The 16,131-nt window shown below is 38.6% G+C and overlaps 1 protein-coding gene across 3 annotated transcripts in view; it reads left to right on the top strand.

Moving 5' to 3' along the window:
• Positions 1–16,131, top strand: part of EML5 (EMAP like 5) — a 117,311-nt gene that overhangs the window by 51,324 nt on the left and 49,856 nt on the right. For all 3 annotated transcript variants that reach the window (XM_086612639.1, XM_086612638.1, XM_086612637.1), the window contains exons 12-16: positions 1,783–1,889; positions 3,879–3,997; positions 12,497–12,683; positions 14,465–14,570; positions 15,637–15,730. In XM_086612639.1, the coding sequence (XP_086468765.1) occupies positions 1,783–1,889; positions 3,879–3,997; positions 12,497–12,683; positions 14,465–14,570; positions 15,637–15,730 (613 nt within the window). The remainder of the gene's footprint in view (positions 1–1,782; positions 1,890–3,878; positions 3,998–12,496; positions 12,684–14,464; positions 14,571–15,636; positions 15,731–16,131) is intronic.

The following is a 16,131-nucleotide window of genomic DNA, read 5'->3' as shown; positions in this document are numbered from 1 at the left end:
AAAAAAAAAAGAAATGGGAGGAGGGGAGGCTAAAAGAGAAGTAAAATTCTTTAGTGCAAGTATAGAAGTAAATATTCAAAATTGTCAGCCTGCAAAACTTTGTTGTTCTTTAAACTTTGCAGCTGCATGAAGTACCTGATAACGTTGCCTAATACTTGCCTGTACCCTGTATGCTCAGTCTAGCAAGATTGTGAAAAAAAATTCACCACTGTATTCCCTGTGCAAAGGGAAAATTTAAAAGTTCAGACCATAGATATGAATTTATGGATTTTGTACGTATCACCCTTTACTAAATTGACAACAACTGGATCCCCAGATGTCACTGGACAAAAAAGATGTATATACTCATTTGATTAAAATTTTGAAGTATTTAGATGATAATTTAAGCATTATAATTATTATTTTTTCATTTTATTTTTTAAAGCAGACTACAGGTGTTTTAATATTTAGAAAAAAATGTAGCTCAGGTTTCCACTGGTGACTAATACAGCAATTATTCTTATGACCGAGTTTCCCAAAATCAAACGATTAACTGAGTGCCTCACTTGGAAATTCCTGAAGGAATTTAGAGAGTCCTTTGGGTAAAGAAGTATATAGAGTTACAATGAAATAGGCTCTTTCACCCTTTAAATGCTAGAATCAGATGAAGACATGTCAGTGTGGACTCAGCTAATAGGTAAATGAATGCTGATTCAGTGCTGGCTGTGTCAGTGCCAAATGCAGAAAGACAAGACTATTAGTTCTCTTCATCTCCTTGATGAAGCCTCCAAAAAGCCTTTAACTGGTTTGATCCTTCATGGTATGAATTCATTTTCAACTTGATTCCTTGTTTACATTGTTTAGATTCTGTTTTCCTGGAAATATAGCCTTACTTCTGGCTATCTGACAGTATGTGCAATATACATCTGTTTTGTCACACTGTTGATAATTGTCCTGTTAATGGCTTTTCTAACTCTATAATCTGCTACCTTTATTGATAGCAATATTGTTTTTCTCTAGATCACTGATAAAAATGTTAAGTAGCATACCTCCAAGGATTGCTCTCTAATGCATGTTTCTAGAAACATTTACTGAGTGGTGATTCTCTCTTTGCAATTACATTTGAGATCTTTTAAAATCCATTTGTGTTCTAGACTGATTTTGTGTCTAGTTTCTTAAACAAAAACCGTGCAACATTCAATTAAAGGTTGCAGAAAGATCCAAATATATTATCATTTATCAGCCAGAGCATTCTTTTCAGTTTCTGTTGGAATGAAACTCTGTGCTACAACATTATCTGGCTTTTCCCAGATGTAAGCCAGAAACGTTAAATGACTACTCTTTTTGTCCATAGTCACTGAAAATTTTATCACTTTTCTTTTTCCTAATCTGCCTGAAGAATTGCTACTCATATCAGCGGCTCACCTAACCATAAGTTTTTCTTTGGAGCTCTTTACTTCTCTTTAAGTTAGTTTTTCTGCAAGTCTTAGTTTCTGCTTTATACTTGTATTCATTCTCTTCTTTCTTCCTTTCCTCCTAATGTTCATGTTGATGAAATAATTTTAATGAATGAAAACTAATTCACTCCCAAAACCAAACAAAAAAGTTATTATACTTACAAGTCAGCTTCTTTCTACTTTATTAGCAGAGTTGATCCTCTCAGCCCGTCAATTATTAGCAGTTTATGTTGTAGTTAATACACACATTGAGTATCAAATCAGAAACATATAGCGGTTACTTTAAACACTTTCTGGTTTGTAATTTAGGTTGCTTCATCTTCTGTTTCTGTTTTCTTGGTGTCAGAGTGTCTAGTTGATTCTAATAGTGATGAATCAGATTCAGATCAATCTGATGTTCCAGAGCTGGACTCTGAAATTGAGCAAGAGACACAGATCACCTATCGTCGACAGGTAAAGATTTTAGCTCTAATGGCAGTTGAAATGCTTCCCAGGGTTTAAATTGGTCTTTTATGAAAACCTGTTGAAATCAGAAAACTGGGGAGATCTCAACTGATCTCTGAGCAAACTGATTGCTGAGAAGGAACTGACCAAAACCTTTAGAATTATTATCTTATTATCTGGTGTATTCAAAATTCTAAGATACAATAGAGAAATAAAAGTGATTACATGTGTTCCTAGCATGTTCTATTAGAGTTTCTGGTTGTAATTTAAAAACAAGTTACGCTCAGGAAGGAAACAGGGGACCTGGCTACCTGGGATATGGAGAAGGCTGAGGTGCTCAATGACTTCTTTCCCTCAATCTTCACTGGCAAGAGCTCCAGCTGCACAGCCCAAGTCACAGAAGGCAAAGGCAGGGACTGGGAGAATGACGAAACCCCCCACTGTAGGAGAAGATCAGGTTTGAGACCATCTTAAGAACCTGAAGGTGCACATGGCCATGTGACCCGATGAGGTGCATCCGCGGGTGCTGAGGGAACTGGCAGATGAAGTTGCTAAGCCACTATCCGTCATATTTCAGAAGTCGTGGCAGTCTGGTGAAGTTCCCACTGACTGGAAAAGGGGAAACATAGCCCACATCTTTAAAAAGGGGATAAAAGAAGACCCAGGGAACTACAGGCCAGTCAGTCTCACCTCTGTGCCTGGCAAGATCATGGAGCAGATAGATCCTCCTGGCGACTATGCTAAGGCACATGGAAAATAAGGAGGTGATTGGTGACAGCCAACATGGCTTCACTAAGGGCAAATCCTGCCTGACTAATGTGGTGACCTTCTATGATGAGGTTACAGCATTGATGGATAGGGGAAGAGCAACTGACATTGTCTACCTGGACTTATCCAAAGCATTTGATACTGTCCCACATGACATCCTTGTCTCTAAACTGGAAAGACATGGTTTTGATGGATGGACTACTCGGTGGATAAGGAATTGGCTGGATGGTTGCACTCAAAGAGTTGTGGTCAACGATTCAATGTCCAAGCGAAGGCCAGTGACGAGTGGTGTTCCTCAGGGGTCAGTACTGGGACCAGTGCTATTTAACATCTTTGTTGGAGACATGGACAGTGGGATTGAGTGCATCCTCAGCAAGTTTGCAGATGACACCAAGCTGTGTGGTGTCGTGGACACACTGGAGGGAAGAGATGCCATCCAGAGAGACCTTGACAGGCTGGAGAGGTGGGCCTCTGAGAACCTCATGAAGTTCAACAAGGCTAAGTGCAAGGTCCTGAACACGGATCGGGGCAATCCCAAGCCCAAGTACAGGCTGGGCAGAGAATGGATTGAGAGCAGCTCTGAGGAGAAGGACTTGGTGGTGTTGGTGGATGAGACCATGAGCTGGCAATGTGCACTGGCAGCCCAGAAAGCCAACCGTATCCTGGGCTGCATCCAAAGAAGTGTGGCCAGCAGGTGGAGGGAGGTGATTCTGCCCCTCTACTCAGCTCTCATGAGACCTCACCTGGAATACTGTGTTCAGCTCTGGAGTCCCCAGCGTAAGAAGGACATGGAGCTGCTGGAGCGAGTCCAGAGGAGGGCCACAAAGATGATCAGAGGGCTGGAGCACCTCTGCTATGAAGACAGGCTGAGAGAGTTGGGGCTGTTCGGCCTGGAGAAGAGAAGGTTCCGGGGTGATCTTATTGCAGCCTTCCAGTACTTAAAGGGGACCTACAGGAAAGCTGGAGAGGGACTTTTTACGAGGGCATGTAGTGATAGGACAAGGGGCAATGGCTTTAAACTGGAAGAGGGCAGATTTAGATTAGATCTAAGGAAGAAGTTTTTCACTCAGAGGGTGGTGAGGCACTGGAACAGGTTGCCCAGAGAAGAAATTGGAGATTTTTTCCAATGATGTCAGTATAAAGTTTTTGTGGGTGATAACTGTAGCTGAATTCTCATAAACATGCTTTTCTTATGAATCTCTTAATTTATAAGTATGCTCTTTCTTAAAGGTTTACAAAGAAGATCTACCTCAACTTAAAGAGCAATGCAAAGAAAAAAGAAAAAGTGCAGCTTCTAAGAGGCGAGAGCGAGCTCCAGGGAACAGCATAAGATTACATTTTGTTCATGGGTATGAAAACTAGGATTCTTTAAAGTATACAAGCAGACTGTGTTTTGTAGATTGGTGTTTATAATTCTATAATCTGATGAGAGACTTTTAGGTCAGTTGCTTTGTGATTTACTGTTTTTATTTATTTCTGTAAAAATTTTACACTAAATTAATAGAAAGCTTTGATGCCAAGCTAGACTAATTCTGAACATGAATTCTAAAGTGAATTAGCACTGAAACTTTAGCTTATACTTCTTATTTTAATAGAGGTGACTAACTATGATATTTGGCTATCACCCATATTTTTCAGTGTCTGAAAAGTAATGGTTCTCTGGTGTATTATTTTGGAAGCTATGACAGAAACTTGGTGTAGTTGAAGATGGCTGGTTCTGTACTAAGTGGTGTTTCTATCAGTGTTTTTTTTTTAAAAAAAAGAGAACTGTAACTAATCTGAGACCATTTACACTTCCCTCTGTTAGTTTAGGAATTAAAGTTAATGCTTAATATGTCCTGTAAGTGTGTTAAAATTCAGTTTCATTCTCTTTTTGGTGCAGATTTGAGTAACAAAATGACTTTCAGATGCATCCTTGAAATCTTACGATTTCATCTTTAGTATTGGTAGTCTCCCATCATTCTCCGTAAGTGAAGACTTTTTCATCAGGACAAAGATGTGGTGTTTTAAAGCAACTGGCAGTAGATGTTACTACATTAGAATAATGATCAGAAATATAAATTCCCTTGATAGAAAACAAAACCAAAGCCTTTATTAAATTAAGGCATTGAAAGTCAGGTAATATTGTGTTTTCCTTTCAAAAAGTACCTCTTCGTAGGAATACAACTTCTTTTTAGAGATAACTAAATGCAGAGATAAGTTACTGATACTGTCTGTCTTTATAATGACTCTTAAGCAGTTTTAGAAGGGCTCCACATGGAATGATTAATAAATTAATTGGCCCAAATAGTTAATTATTCAACTCAGCAATTTTGTCTGTAGGAGACATGGAGTCTGTGGAATAGCTTTGGAAATAATGACAACTGGGAAGCTTGGTACGAAGTTGTTTTTTTCTTTCTGTTCTTGACACTCTAGAATTCTCAGTTGAAGATTTTTCTCTCTGTGTAGAAAATATATTAAGGTGGGTAGCTGTATGTAATCTTTAAAATTTGGTCTAAGAATCGAACCAAATGATCCTGAAGAAGATGTAGCACAAGCAAGGGCCCTGGATCTTTGGGATTATTGTTATTTCCTTCACAACAGAAGTGAAGCTTGACCAGAATATCCAGGAATGACCAGAAGTAGAATGTCCAGTTGTGTTCTGTCTGGTTACCCAGTGGGCATCAAGGAAACTAATGAAGAATCCATGCTGAACAACAGATTTTTCTCAATGTCCAGGCTGTTAACTTTAAAGTGACCCACATCCAAGTGAGTAATAGGCATATTCTCTGATTCAGGAGATCTGCTTTGCTTCAACTTTCTTTAGCTGCAATGGAAATGTCTTGGATGTTCCTTGAAAGTGTAAAAAGTGGTGCTTTTTTGAACCAGGGGAATAGGAAGCTCTTTTTCCTTTCTTTGCTTTTGAGCACATTGGTTTCGTGTTTTGAATTTGTCAACTGCCTTGAAAGATGAACTTTTTAAAAATCTCTTCATATCCTGTAAGAAATCTTTTAAACTTCTGGTTACTTCCTGTTTTGGAAGGGGATAAAAACAATAATACTGAGTATGTGAGTCAGCCACTGACTCATACAGATGAGAAAGCAACTTCTATTAACAGGTTAATCTTTAAGTGCATCTTTCTCTAAGAGATCTGATGCAATCATGATTAGAAACATGTTATTACATTGATTACCTGGTTGGCCTCTTTTTGACAATTCCTGTATTTTCTTTCTGCCATGTCTTTGACAGTGGAGAAACAAAAAGGATACATCTTCTGAGATATTCAGAGGAACCTCTTTCTCAGACTCAATGCTTATAATACTTTATTTCTCCTGGCAGGATGCAAACATAACACTTATGTCCTGTATTCTCTCAAAGCTATGCTGCTGATCTCACAAGAATTATTTTTTTTTTTTTAATATTCAAAGGATTTAAGCAAGATCTAGTTTGAGTCTCAGGATATTCATTGAACTGACCTTATCGTAAGATAAAATTTGGTTATGGTTTCAAGATGATACTGGATTTCTCATACTCTTAAATGAGTCTTATGACATTTTGCGTGGATTCGTACCAGAGGGCTACAAACACCTACAAGTAGCATCTGAAGGGAGTAGGCTATGAGTGGGTCCTGTTAAGGAAATATTGCCATTGCGGAAGTATTTTTAAAACCAAAAATATAATCTCTAATTTTGTGGCAAAGACAGAAATTTCCCATATGTACTTTGAAGAGAAACATACAAGTTTTGAAATGCTTGCAGCATCAAACTATGGACATTGACTCGTTTCCCAGAGGGGACAGCACTTGTGAAGTTGCCCCTTCGTTGGCTATAGGTGTGTAACTTGCAGCTGTGGGTAGGATCCAGCTTCAGGTGTGCCTAAAAGTACCTGGTTCTATGTGTGTATCTAAACTTTCTTCACAGCCAGTAGACATCCAGTCAGTAGTCAGTGGAGCATAAGGAGTGATTTGGCTCAAGTAAAATTAAATGCTGACTAGTTGATCAGATGAGTAGCCCTGCAGGTTCCGTTGACTGTATTGACTACAACACTGTTGATTAAATTATAGGTGATAATATATATAACACACGTGTGAACACCTACATTTACATGTCTTAATCTCAAACTGAATCCATTCCCTGCTCTTCATGACCTTGGTAAGGGCAAAATTTTTTTTCCTATGTAGTACTGAGGTAGCTATCTTTTGTTCTGAAAGTTACTGTCATGTTAACTTGGATCAGTCCTGGATTGATGGTTGGATTGCCTGTTGCTGAAAATATCAACTACTGCAGAATGCGGTGTTACATTTATTGTGCCTTGTTATGTATTATCCAGTAACTATGACCCAGAGCTTGCTTTCATTATTACTTAGTTTCTAGTTGCTAATCAAGATGCCTCGTAAATTACTAATGTAGCTTGTTTTCTGCATGGGAAGAAATTGTTTCTCTTCATGCTTTTTCTGAGATTAGCTAATAATGTCAGTTCAAAATTGGTTTAGTAATACGGAAATGTAAATAGTTTGGAGGTGTGTAGCATATTCTCAGGCAATGATCTTCTACACTGAAACGTGCCTCTTTTCAACTCTGCTTGGACTGTCAAAGCCCATTGCTTTATCCTTCAGATGAAAAGTACCTATGTACCTATACAGTCCCAGAGTTAGTAAACTGGCATGTGGGAAAGACCAGATGTGTTTAACTGGGTTACAAAACGTCTTTGTTTGTACTGCTCGATATTTTGGCATAATAGGTTTTATTTTAATTGTAAACAACTGATTGTGTACCTATTTTGTTTTTATAACTGGAGGAAGTGAACTAAAATCCAAACATCTGATCATAAAAAGTTACAGATACGAGTACTAAGAACTGTTTTCCTGCATCCTAGATAGATTTTGGATGCTTTGCGTAGTCCTGTGATATATGGCATTATGGCATTAACATACTCGGTTTCAGTATGCTTAATTTAGGCTATATAGGCTATCATTATGACAGGAGCTGGGAAAATTTTGAATTTCTGGGTTGCAAGTAAAAGGATCTGAAATCCTTTTGCTGTCTTAATGCTTTTTACTTTTATAGGTGGCTGCTAAGCTTGTAAGAAATTGCTCAATGTCCAGTATTTCTAAAGCATTATTTCTTTCAGCATACATATTTTCATGGATGCTTTTTAAAATACTCTCATTTAGAGTGCATATTGAGCTTTTTTTAAATTGCTTTTTTATCCTCCACTTGCATAGGAAATCCAGTATTTTTAACAGAGTGCAGTGCAGAGTGAAAGAACAGGAAAATGACGTCTGAGCAACGATAGGTCCGGATATCTTCTCTGGCACTGTGCTTGCCTTTATAATCCCTGCCCCTCACGGAATGTTGTCATGTCCTTAAACTGTCGATGTTGCATACTGTGATATGCTATTTTTCTTTTCTTTCTTCTTAGTTACTGTAGGTCATTGTATATTATAGAATCATAGAATGGTTAGGGTTGGAAGGGACCCTAAAGATCATCTAGTTCCAACCCCCCTGCCATGGGCAGAGAAATCCTCCAGTACAACAAGTTGCACAAAGCCTCATCCAACCTGGCCTTGAACACTTCCAGGGATGGGGCATCCACAGCTTCTCTGGGCAACCGGTTCCAGTGCCTCACCACTCTCAATGTAAAAAATTTCTTCCTTATATCTAATCTAAATCTGCCCTCTTCCAGTTTAAAGCCATTGCCCCTTGTCCTGTCACTACATGCCCTCGTAAAAAGTCCCTCTCCAGCTTTCCTGTAGGCCCCCTTTAGGTACTGGAAAGCTGCAATAAGATCACCCCGGAACCTTCTCTTCTCCAGGCTGAACAGCCCCAACTCTCTCAGCCTGTCTTCATAGCAGAGGTGCTCCAGCCCTCTGATCATCTTTGTGGCCCTCCTCTGGACTCGCTCCAGCAGCTCCATGTCCTTCTTACGCTGGGGACTCCAGAGCTGAACACAGTATTCCAGGTGAGGTCTCACGAGAGCAGAGTAGAGGGGCAGAATCACTTCCCTCGACTTGCTGGCCACACTTCTTTGGATGCAGCCCAGGATACGGTTGGCTTTCTGGGCTGCCAGTGCACATTGCCGGCTCATGTTGAGCTTCTCATCCACCAACACCACCAAGTCTTTTTCCTCAGGGCTGCTCTTAATCCGTTCTCTGCCCAGCCTGTACTTGGGCTTAGGATTGCCCCGACCCGTGTTCAGGACCTTGCACTTAGCCTTGTTGAACTTCATGAGGTTCTCACAGGCCCACCTCTCCAGCCTGTCAAGGTCCTTCTGGATGGCATCCCTTCCCTCCAGCGTGTCCACAACACCACACAACTCGGTGTCATCTGCAAACTTGCTGAGGGTGCACTCGATCCCACTGTCCATGTCTCCAACAAAGATGTTAAATAGCACTGGTCCCAGTACTGACCCCTGAGGAACACCACTCATCACAGGCTTCCACATGGACATTGAACCGTTGACCACAACTCTTTGAGTGCGACCATCCAGCCAATTCCTTATCCACCGAGTAGTCCATCCATCAAAACCATGTCTTTCCAGTTTAGAGACAAGGATGTTGTGCGGGACAGTATCAAATGCTTTGGACAAGTCCAGGTAGATGATGTCAGTTGCTCTTCCCCTATCCATCAATGCTGTAACCTCATCATAGAAGGCCACCAAATTAGTCAGGCAGGATTTGCCCTTAGTGAAGCCATGTTGGCTGTCACCAATCACCTCCTTGTTTTCCATGTGCTTTAGCATAGTTGCCAGGAGGATCTGCTCCATGATCTTGCCAGGCACAGAGGTGAGACTGACTGGCCTGTAGTTCCCTGGGTCTTCTTTTTTCCCCTTTTTAAAGATGTGGGCTATGTTTCCCCTTTTCCAGTCAGTGGGAACTTCACCAGATTGCCAAAACTTCTCAAATATGATGGATTATAGTGGCTTAGCAACTTCATCTGCCAGTTCCCTCAGCACCCGCGGATGCACCTCATCAGGTCCCATGGACTTGTGCACCTTCAAGTTCTTTACATGGTCTCGAACCTGATCTTCTCCTACAGTGGGGGGTTTTACCTTCTTCCAGTCCCTGCCTTTGCCTTCTGTGACTTGGGCTGTGCAGCTGGAGCTCTTGCCAGTGAAGACTGAGGGAAAGAAGTCATTGAGCACCTCAGCCTTCTCCATATCCCAGGTAGCCAGGTCCCCTGTTTCCTTCCGGAGAGGGCCTACATTTTCCCTAGATCTCTTTTTATCACTGACATATCTATAGAAGTTTTTCTTGTTGCCCTTGATGTCCCTGGGCATATTGAACTCTATCGAGGGCTTTAGCTTTCCTAACCTGATCTCTGGTTGCTCGGACAATTTCTCTGTATTCTTGCCAGGCTACCTGTCCTTGCTTCCACCCCCTGTAGGCCTTCTTTTTGTGTCTGAATTGGTCCAGGAGCTCCTTTTTCATCCATGCAGGCCTCCTTATTTCCCTTTAGAAACTAGTGACTGAACATCAAAGAAGGGTGCAGCCAGGCAGGACAAGCAGGCAGCACTTTAGGTCAGCAGAAATTAGCTTCAAAATATGGCACATGTTGCCGCTGGGGGAAGTTGTTAGTGAAGGATGTGGGTGGAGGGAGAGAGAAGCATGACTGAAGAGTTTGCACCTGTATTGTGAGTCTAAATTTTTTGTCGCTTTGAGAAGAGCAGGAAGCAGACATATAGCTGAGCCTCATCTAGTGGAAAGGGAGATCTTTGAAGGGACAGTAACTCAGGAGAGAGACACTGAAAAGTTGCTGGGCTGGGACCAAACCTGAAGTTAAGAACCTGCATGTGAATACCAATCTAAACAGTGGGGAGATGTGTGTAAAAGCTTTTATTTCTGTGCCGTCACAGTTTTTGCTGGTTTAAGAAATTCACTTTGCTTGTTGGTGATCTAACGAGACCCAGCTTTGGCCTTCACAGTATCACAGACAATAAAAACAGAGGAGTGGCTGGTGCACCAGATGGCTCTGCTGCCATCGAGAGGGTCCTGAACAAGCTGGAGATCTGGGCAGGGTGGAACCTCATGAACTTCAAAAAGGGGAAATGCAACATTCTGCCTCTGGGGAGGAATGGACGTGGACCATCTGCTGCTCTGTTTAAAAACTTTGTGAGATGATTTTAGCAATTTTTCTCTAATCACATATGATCTGACATAAGTACCATTGAGTGCAGTGTAAGTTAGCCAAAAGAAATACAGGATGTTCAGACCTGCTCCAGGTACGTGCTGTGGTGTTTTGCAGTAATGCATAGGTCTAGTATTTGTGAACATGGATCCGTGTCTGGAGTTTTCAGAATAGTATTCATTAAGTTAAAGTTAGTCAACTGCCTTAAAGATTTGTTACTTGACCAGTGCATGGTTGCACCACGTACACAAGGAAGGCTATAAATATATATAATTTTATGAAAGACTTTTCTACCTGGACTGCATAATTTCTGTGTCATTTAAACCTTCTAAGTGTCTCATATGCAGTAATTGTCTTAATGCTACCCCATTCATTTTCTGTATGACACTTCTCCGTACGTGTACGGATACATCTTTGTCTCATGTGATAATGTAAAGACCTGCCCTGTTGCAAAAAGTTCCTGCATTTGTTTTCTTCTGAAAAATAGTGTAATTTGTTCTGATGGTACATGCTTTTGTATAAGGAAATAAATTAGTATCATAAAAAGTATAACAGATGTTAGAGATTTTTGTTGGTCTGCAGGTGCTGATGGTGAAAGTTTAGTTATCTTGTTTGCCAAGAATGACTTGCTGATCATCTTTAGGGCTTTTTTCAGCTAGTTCAGTTGGAAGTTGGATGCAGAAATACTTAGGTAGAGCCTTATGATCCCTAAATAAAGATAATTTATGGCCAATTCAAACACATTCAAGTGTCATTCCCTTCCTGTAAATTTATCTATATGATTCTGCCTGCATCATTGTAAAATAATTAAAAAGTTGATTTAGTGAAGATCCGTAAGAAGAGAAGAAAGAACAGAAAGAAGTTAGCTGGGAAATTAATAGCATGGAAAAAGGATGTCTCAGGAGTATATGGAGTATTGTTTATATCAGAAGAAAGGAAGGAATGAATTTAAATTACACATTTTTAAATGTTAGCTCCATTGACTGCCAAGGATAGCATTATTAAAAACACTAATTTGAAATTGCTTGTTTGTTTACGTTTTTTTTAGGTTTCTCAACCTCTTAAATTACTTCTGAAAGTAGGACCCTATCCCTTTTGAAAACGCCACTTTTGTTTTTTATGGGGTACTGAATGTTAATCACACCTAGGAGGAAATGTGTGTGCAGTGCGTACAGACCTCAGTTGGGAATTGGCCTACTCATGCCAGTTACTGTATCAGCACAGAAAGGAGACAGATTTTACTTTAAAAAAGAAACTGAGATGGGAGAAAATTTATGTGTTTGTTTTCTGCTAGCAAGTTTCCAGAAACTTTCAGTTTTATTATATCTGTGTTGTCCGCATTCTTGTGGTAACTTTTGCTGCCTGATTTTTGAGCAGTAAGAGACAGAAAACGTCCATAGTTTTGGGTATTTCATTTAATTACGTGTTACATGTCCAAACTTTCCATGTGATTCGGAAAATTACTAGCTATTACTTCCTCTTCTAAACTAGTTGTGGAGAGTAACTATTAAATAGCAGCCACTTTCATACTAATGCTTCGCAGAACTGGTGTCTGAATACTAAAAGCAATTGATAAATTGATGTTCCTTTGGGAAAATATGTTAATAATCTTAATACACCAAAAGAGTAATTGGTAAGTACTCTGAGTTTTCACACGTGCTAAATGCGTCTTGCATAATTTTATCTCAAAGTTTCAGTATGAAGGTTATGACTTTGATGAACAAACTTTTTTTCTTTTATTAGTTACAGAGGTTACGACTGTCGAAGCAATTTATTTTACACTCAGACGGGTGAAATTGTATACCATGTTGCAGCAGTGGGAGTGGTGTACAATCGACAGCAGAACACGCAGCGCTTTTATCTAGGTCATGATGATGACATTCTTTGCCTTGCTATTCATCCCTTAAAAGACTATGTGGCAACAGGCCAGGTAGGATGCATGTTTATCTGCAATAAGAATCTGAAGTTGTTACTACTGAATTTAGAAAAGCCTGTTTTGGAGTAAGGAGGTCCAGTCTACATTTATTCATGTGAAGGACTGCGTTTCTGTTGCAGATGTGATCATGTTAAAAAACTGCAACAGAAGTCTGTTTTCCAGTTCTTTATATTCATTCTGGGAAGAGTCTTTAGTTGATATTTTTTTTGGTCCTCTTTTTTATTTCAGAATAGATTTTTTTTTTTTATTCAGCATTATATTGCTTCTTCGTGATAAGAAGTGGAGGAAATGTGCAATTCAAATAATATTTTTTTAGTATCGTAGTTGTGAAGTTAGCCATTTTGTTACTATATTAATGTTTTAATACATACCATGAAGTTAGCAGCTGGCATTTTAGTTTCTTGCATTGTATATTTTTTATCACCTATAGCCAAACTATTTACTATTTGTACATGCAACACAGTTATGAATATTGCTAAAGTATTTATAATAATTCATTTTATATTTCACCAGAGAGTAATTTTAGGTAAATTTTTTTCACTCGTGTTTTTTGACAAATGTCACTTCCCATAGACATTTATACACCAGGACTTGAAGGTTTGTTTTGATGTTTCAGGTTTTTCAAATTATTTTTATAATTATTATAATTGTTGTTTTTCTCCAATTTATTATATTATAATAATATGTGAACTGAAATTTTTATTAGAAATACACTTATAATGCCCTTAATTTGTGAAAAAATGTTTTGAGATTAACATAAATTTGCAGGTCAGTTTAGAGATTAAAGCCCTAAATATGAGAATTGATTCTATTTAATTTTGGAGTAGTAGAGACTATGAATAAAGATATGCTTGGATTTACTGTATTTTAAAATACCGTATGCTATCAGCTTGACGATAAACTCAATTATATACTCTTTTATATATACACATTATATACTGTTGTATACTACATAATCTGCAGAAATTAGGTAATGCAGTAATCAAATTCCCCATACAACACTGATTCAGATTTTTCTGTTAGTAGATATTACAATAAGCTTTGCAAACATCACGTATTAAGTTTGTGGCAAAACCAGAAACAGATTCTAGTTTTTCTTGGGTCCTGCCCCCGGTCTTAAACACAGGAGAGTGCTCCTCTGGTTTTGCAGCTCTTTTTTGTGTACTGAGGTGCAAAACCTTTGGAATAGCAAATAATCTTGTAAATATTGACTAATAATGCTTATACATAGTTGAAAAGAGTAAGCTATATTTCATTTCTTGTCAAGTTCTAGTTACCTGCATTAGTGCCATTCTAGTGGAGATTACTCCACAGATACCGGTGCATTAGAATCTGACTTGTTGGCACTTGTAATAACACCAGAAACAAATAGAAGTCACCTTGATTTCTCAAACATAGAGTATCTTATGTACTAGCAGTAAAAATAACTGTTTATTTTTAGATAGGAAATGATTGATAGAGAATTGATGGAATAAATATGCCACAGTGCAATCAATGAAGGGCTTCCCCCTCTGCCCCCAAGAAGACTCTAGTTAATTGTGATTCATGTACCTAAGTTCTTTGGAGGGGAGAAAGAACCAGCTGGGGAGGGGTATTTGTAAAGCAGGAGGAGGAATAGTATACTGCTAGCCAGAGAGAAATAATACTAGGAAAAATTTATCACTATAAATTTTTTCAAATACTTTTAAAATTAATTATCAATATTATACTTTTAAACAACTGTATGAAGTAACTGAGAAATGAAGAAAAGAGGTTATAAATATATATACTTTCAGGTTGGTCGAGATTCCTCAATACACATTTGGGATACAGAAACAATAAAACCACTCTCAGTATTAAAGGGCTATCACCAGTACGGTGTTTGTGCTGTTGATTTTTCAGGTAATAAGTATTTATTTATTTATTTATTTATCTACCATTTTTCTTTTCTGTATGAAATACAAGCTAATCGGTTCTAATGAGCAATTGGGAATTCCTTTATACTGAGGATTTTGTATTCAAAATACTATCCAGTTATCAATGTCAATTGCGAGAGGCTGTCTTACAGTGATCACTCACTAAAAAGAGCTCCTGCGGAGTCTGGCACATCAGGAAATGCAAGAACAGGTTCTGTGCTGTTTAGTAGCTGAGCTGAACGCTTTGGGATTTCTTTTGATTGTGTGAGGCAGACACACAGATCTTGTGTCTGCGTTACAACTGTGTAAGCAAATTTTTCAGCAAATTGATCAGGTGTGCTTTTTTTTTTTTTTTTTTAAATTAAATCCTGCGGACCAATTGGGTATCACATTAGCAAGTCCAGCTATGGAGTTCTTCTGGGCAGAAACTCAGCCTCTCTCTCCACCTTATACTAATTAGAGACTGACAGTTAAATCTTCTGAGATTTTTGCACCCCATACATTGAATTCCTGTACCCATGTTGCATTTCCTCTTCTCCACTGGCTTCTATTTATTCTTTAATGGTTTGGATTTACTAGATAGGATCTCTAGCCTCACAGTGAAAATGTGTGATCACAAAGATAAGTAGTTTGGGGTCTTTGATGCTTCTTACCTTTCTTTGGTTCTCCTTTTTCAAGACTTGAATCCCATTCCCAAATTCTGGCACAGATGCATAGCAATTTCAAAAGTGAATACATGTCAGAAAGTCATTGATCACAAGTGAGCACGAATAACTTCTTTTTTTGGAGGTTAATGTGGGATACGTGTCAGGATCTACGTGCAGTTTTTAGACAGGATAACTTAAAGTCCTGAACTCCATCCAATTGACCACTCAAGTTTAAAAGCAAACAGACAACAGATGCGCCTCTAAGTATATGTCATATGATTATTTACCTGTTTGTACATTTTTCTTATAATATTTGTGAAGTTATAATATTCTTTGATATGATTTCTTATTATTGCAACATAATGTTATCTATCTACTCTCTTAATCATAAATTTATTTTTCTAGCGGATGGGAAACGATTGGCTTCTGTTGGAATAGATGACAATCACACTATTGTACTCTGGGATTGGAAGAAAGGAGAAAAGCTTTCAGCAGTAAGGTAGGTATTTAACTTTGTTTTAAAATTTGTACCTAGACATACTCTTGAATGACAGTAAGCAAAATACATTCGTTAAAGAATAATAGTTCTCATAAATTGGCAGTTTCTATCACTTAAATGATGCTGGCAATAACATTTAGCAGAGCCTTAAAACGTCCTTTAGAAGAAAAAACTGAAGCTCTGATAGAGTCAACAAGAATTATTACAGTGACAGCTCAACTGATGCAGAAGACACAGAGGACAAAGTTTATTTATATTTATTTAATGTGTTCTGAAAGAATTTCTTTAAAACTCACTTCATGTGCTTCTGTTGGCCCTCCCAGAGATGATGATGTATGCTCTGCTTTTTCAGATCTTTTTCATCAGAGGTCATATCTTTCTTCAGATAGTAGTTTGCAGGC

This window comes from Tauraco erythrolophus, chromosome 6 (genome assembly GCF_009769465.1).
Source record: "Tauraco erythrolophus isolate bTauEry1 chromosome 6, bTauEry1.pri, whole genome shotgun sequence".
Taxonomy (NCBI): Eukaryota; Metazoa; Chordata; class Aves; order Musophagiformes; family Musophagidae; genus Tauraco; species Tauraco erythrolophus.
Note: the sequence above shows the minus strand (reverse complement) of the source record. Positions and strands in the feature narration are given on the sequence as shown.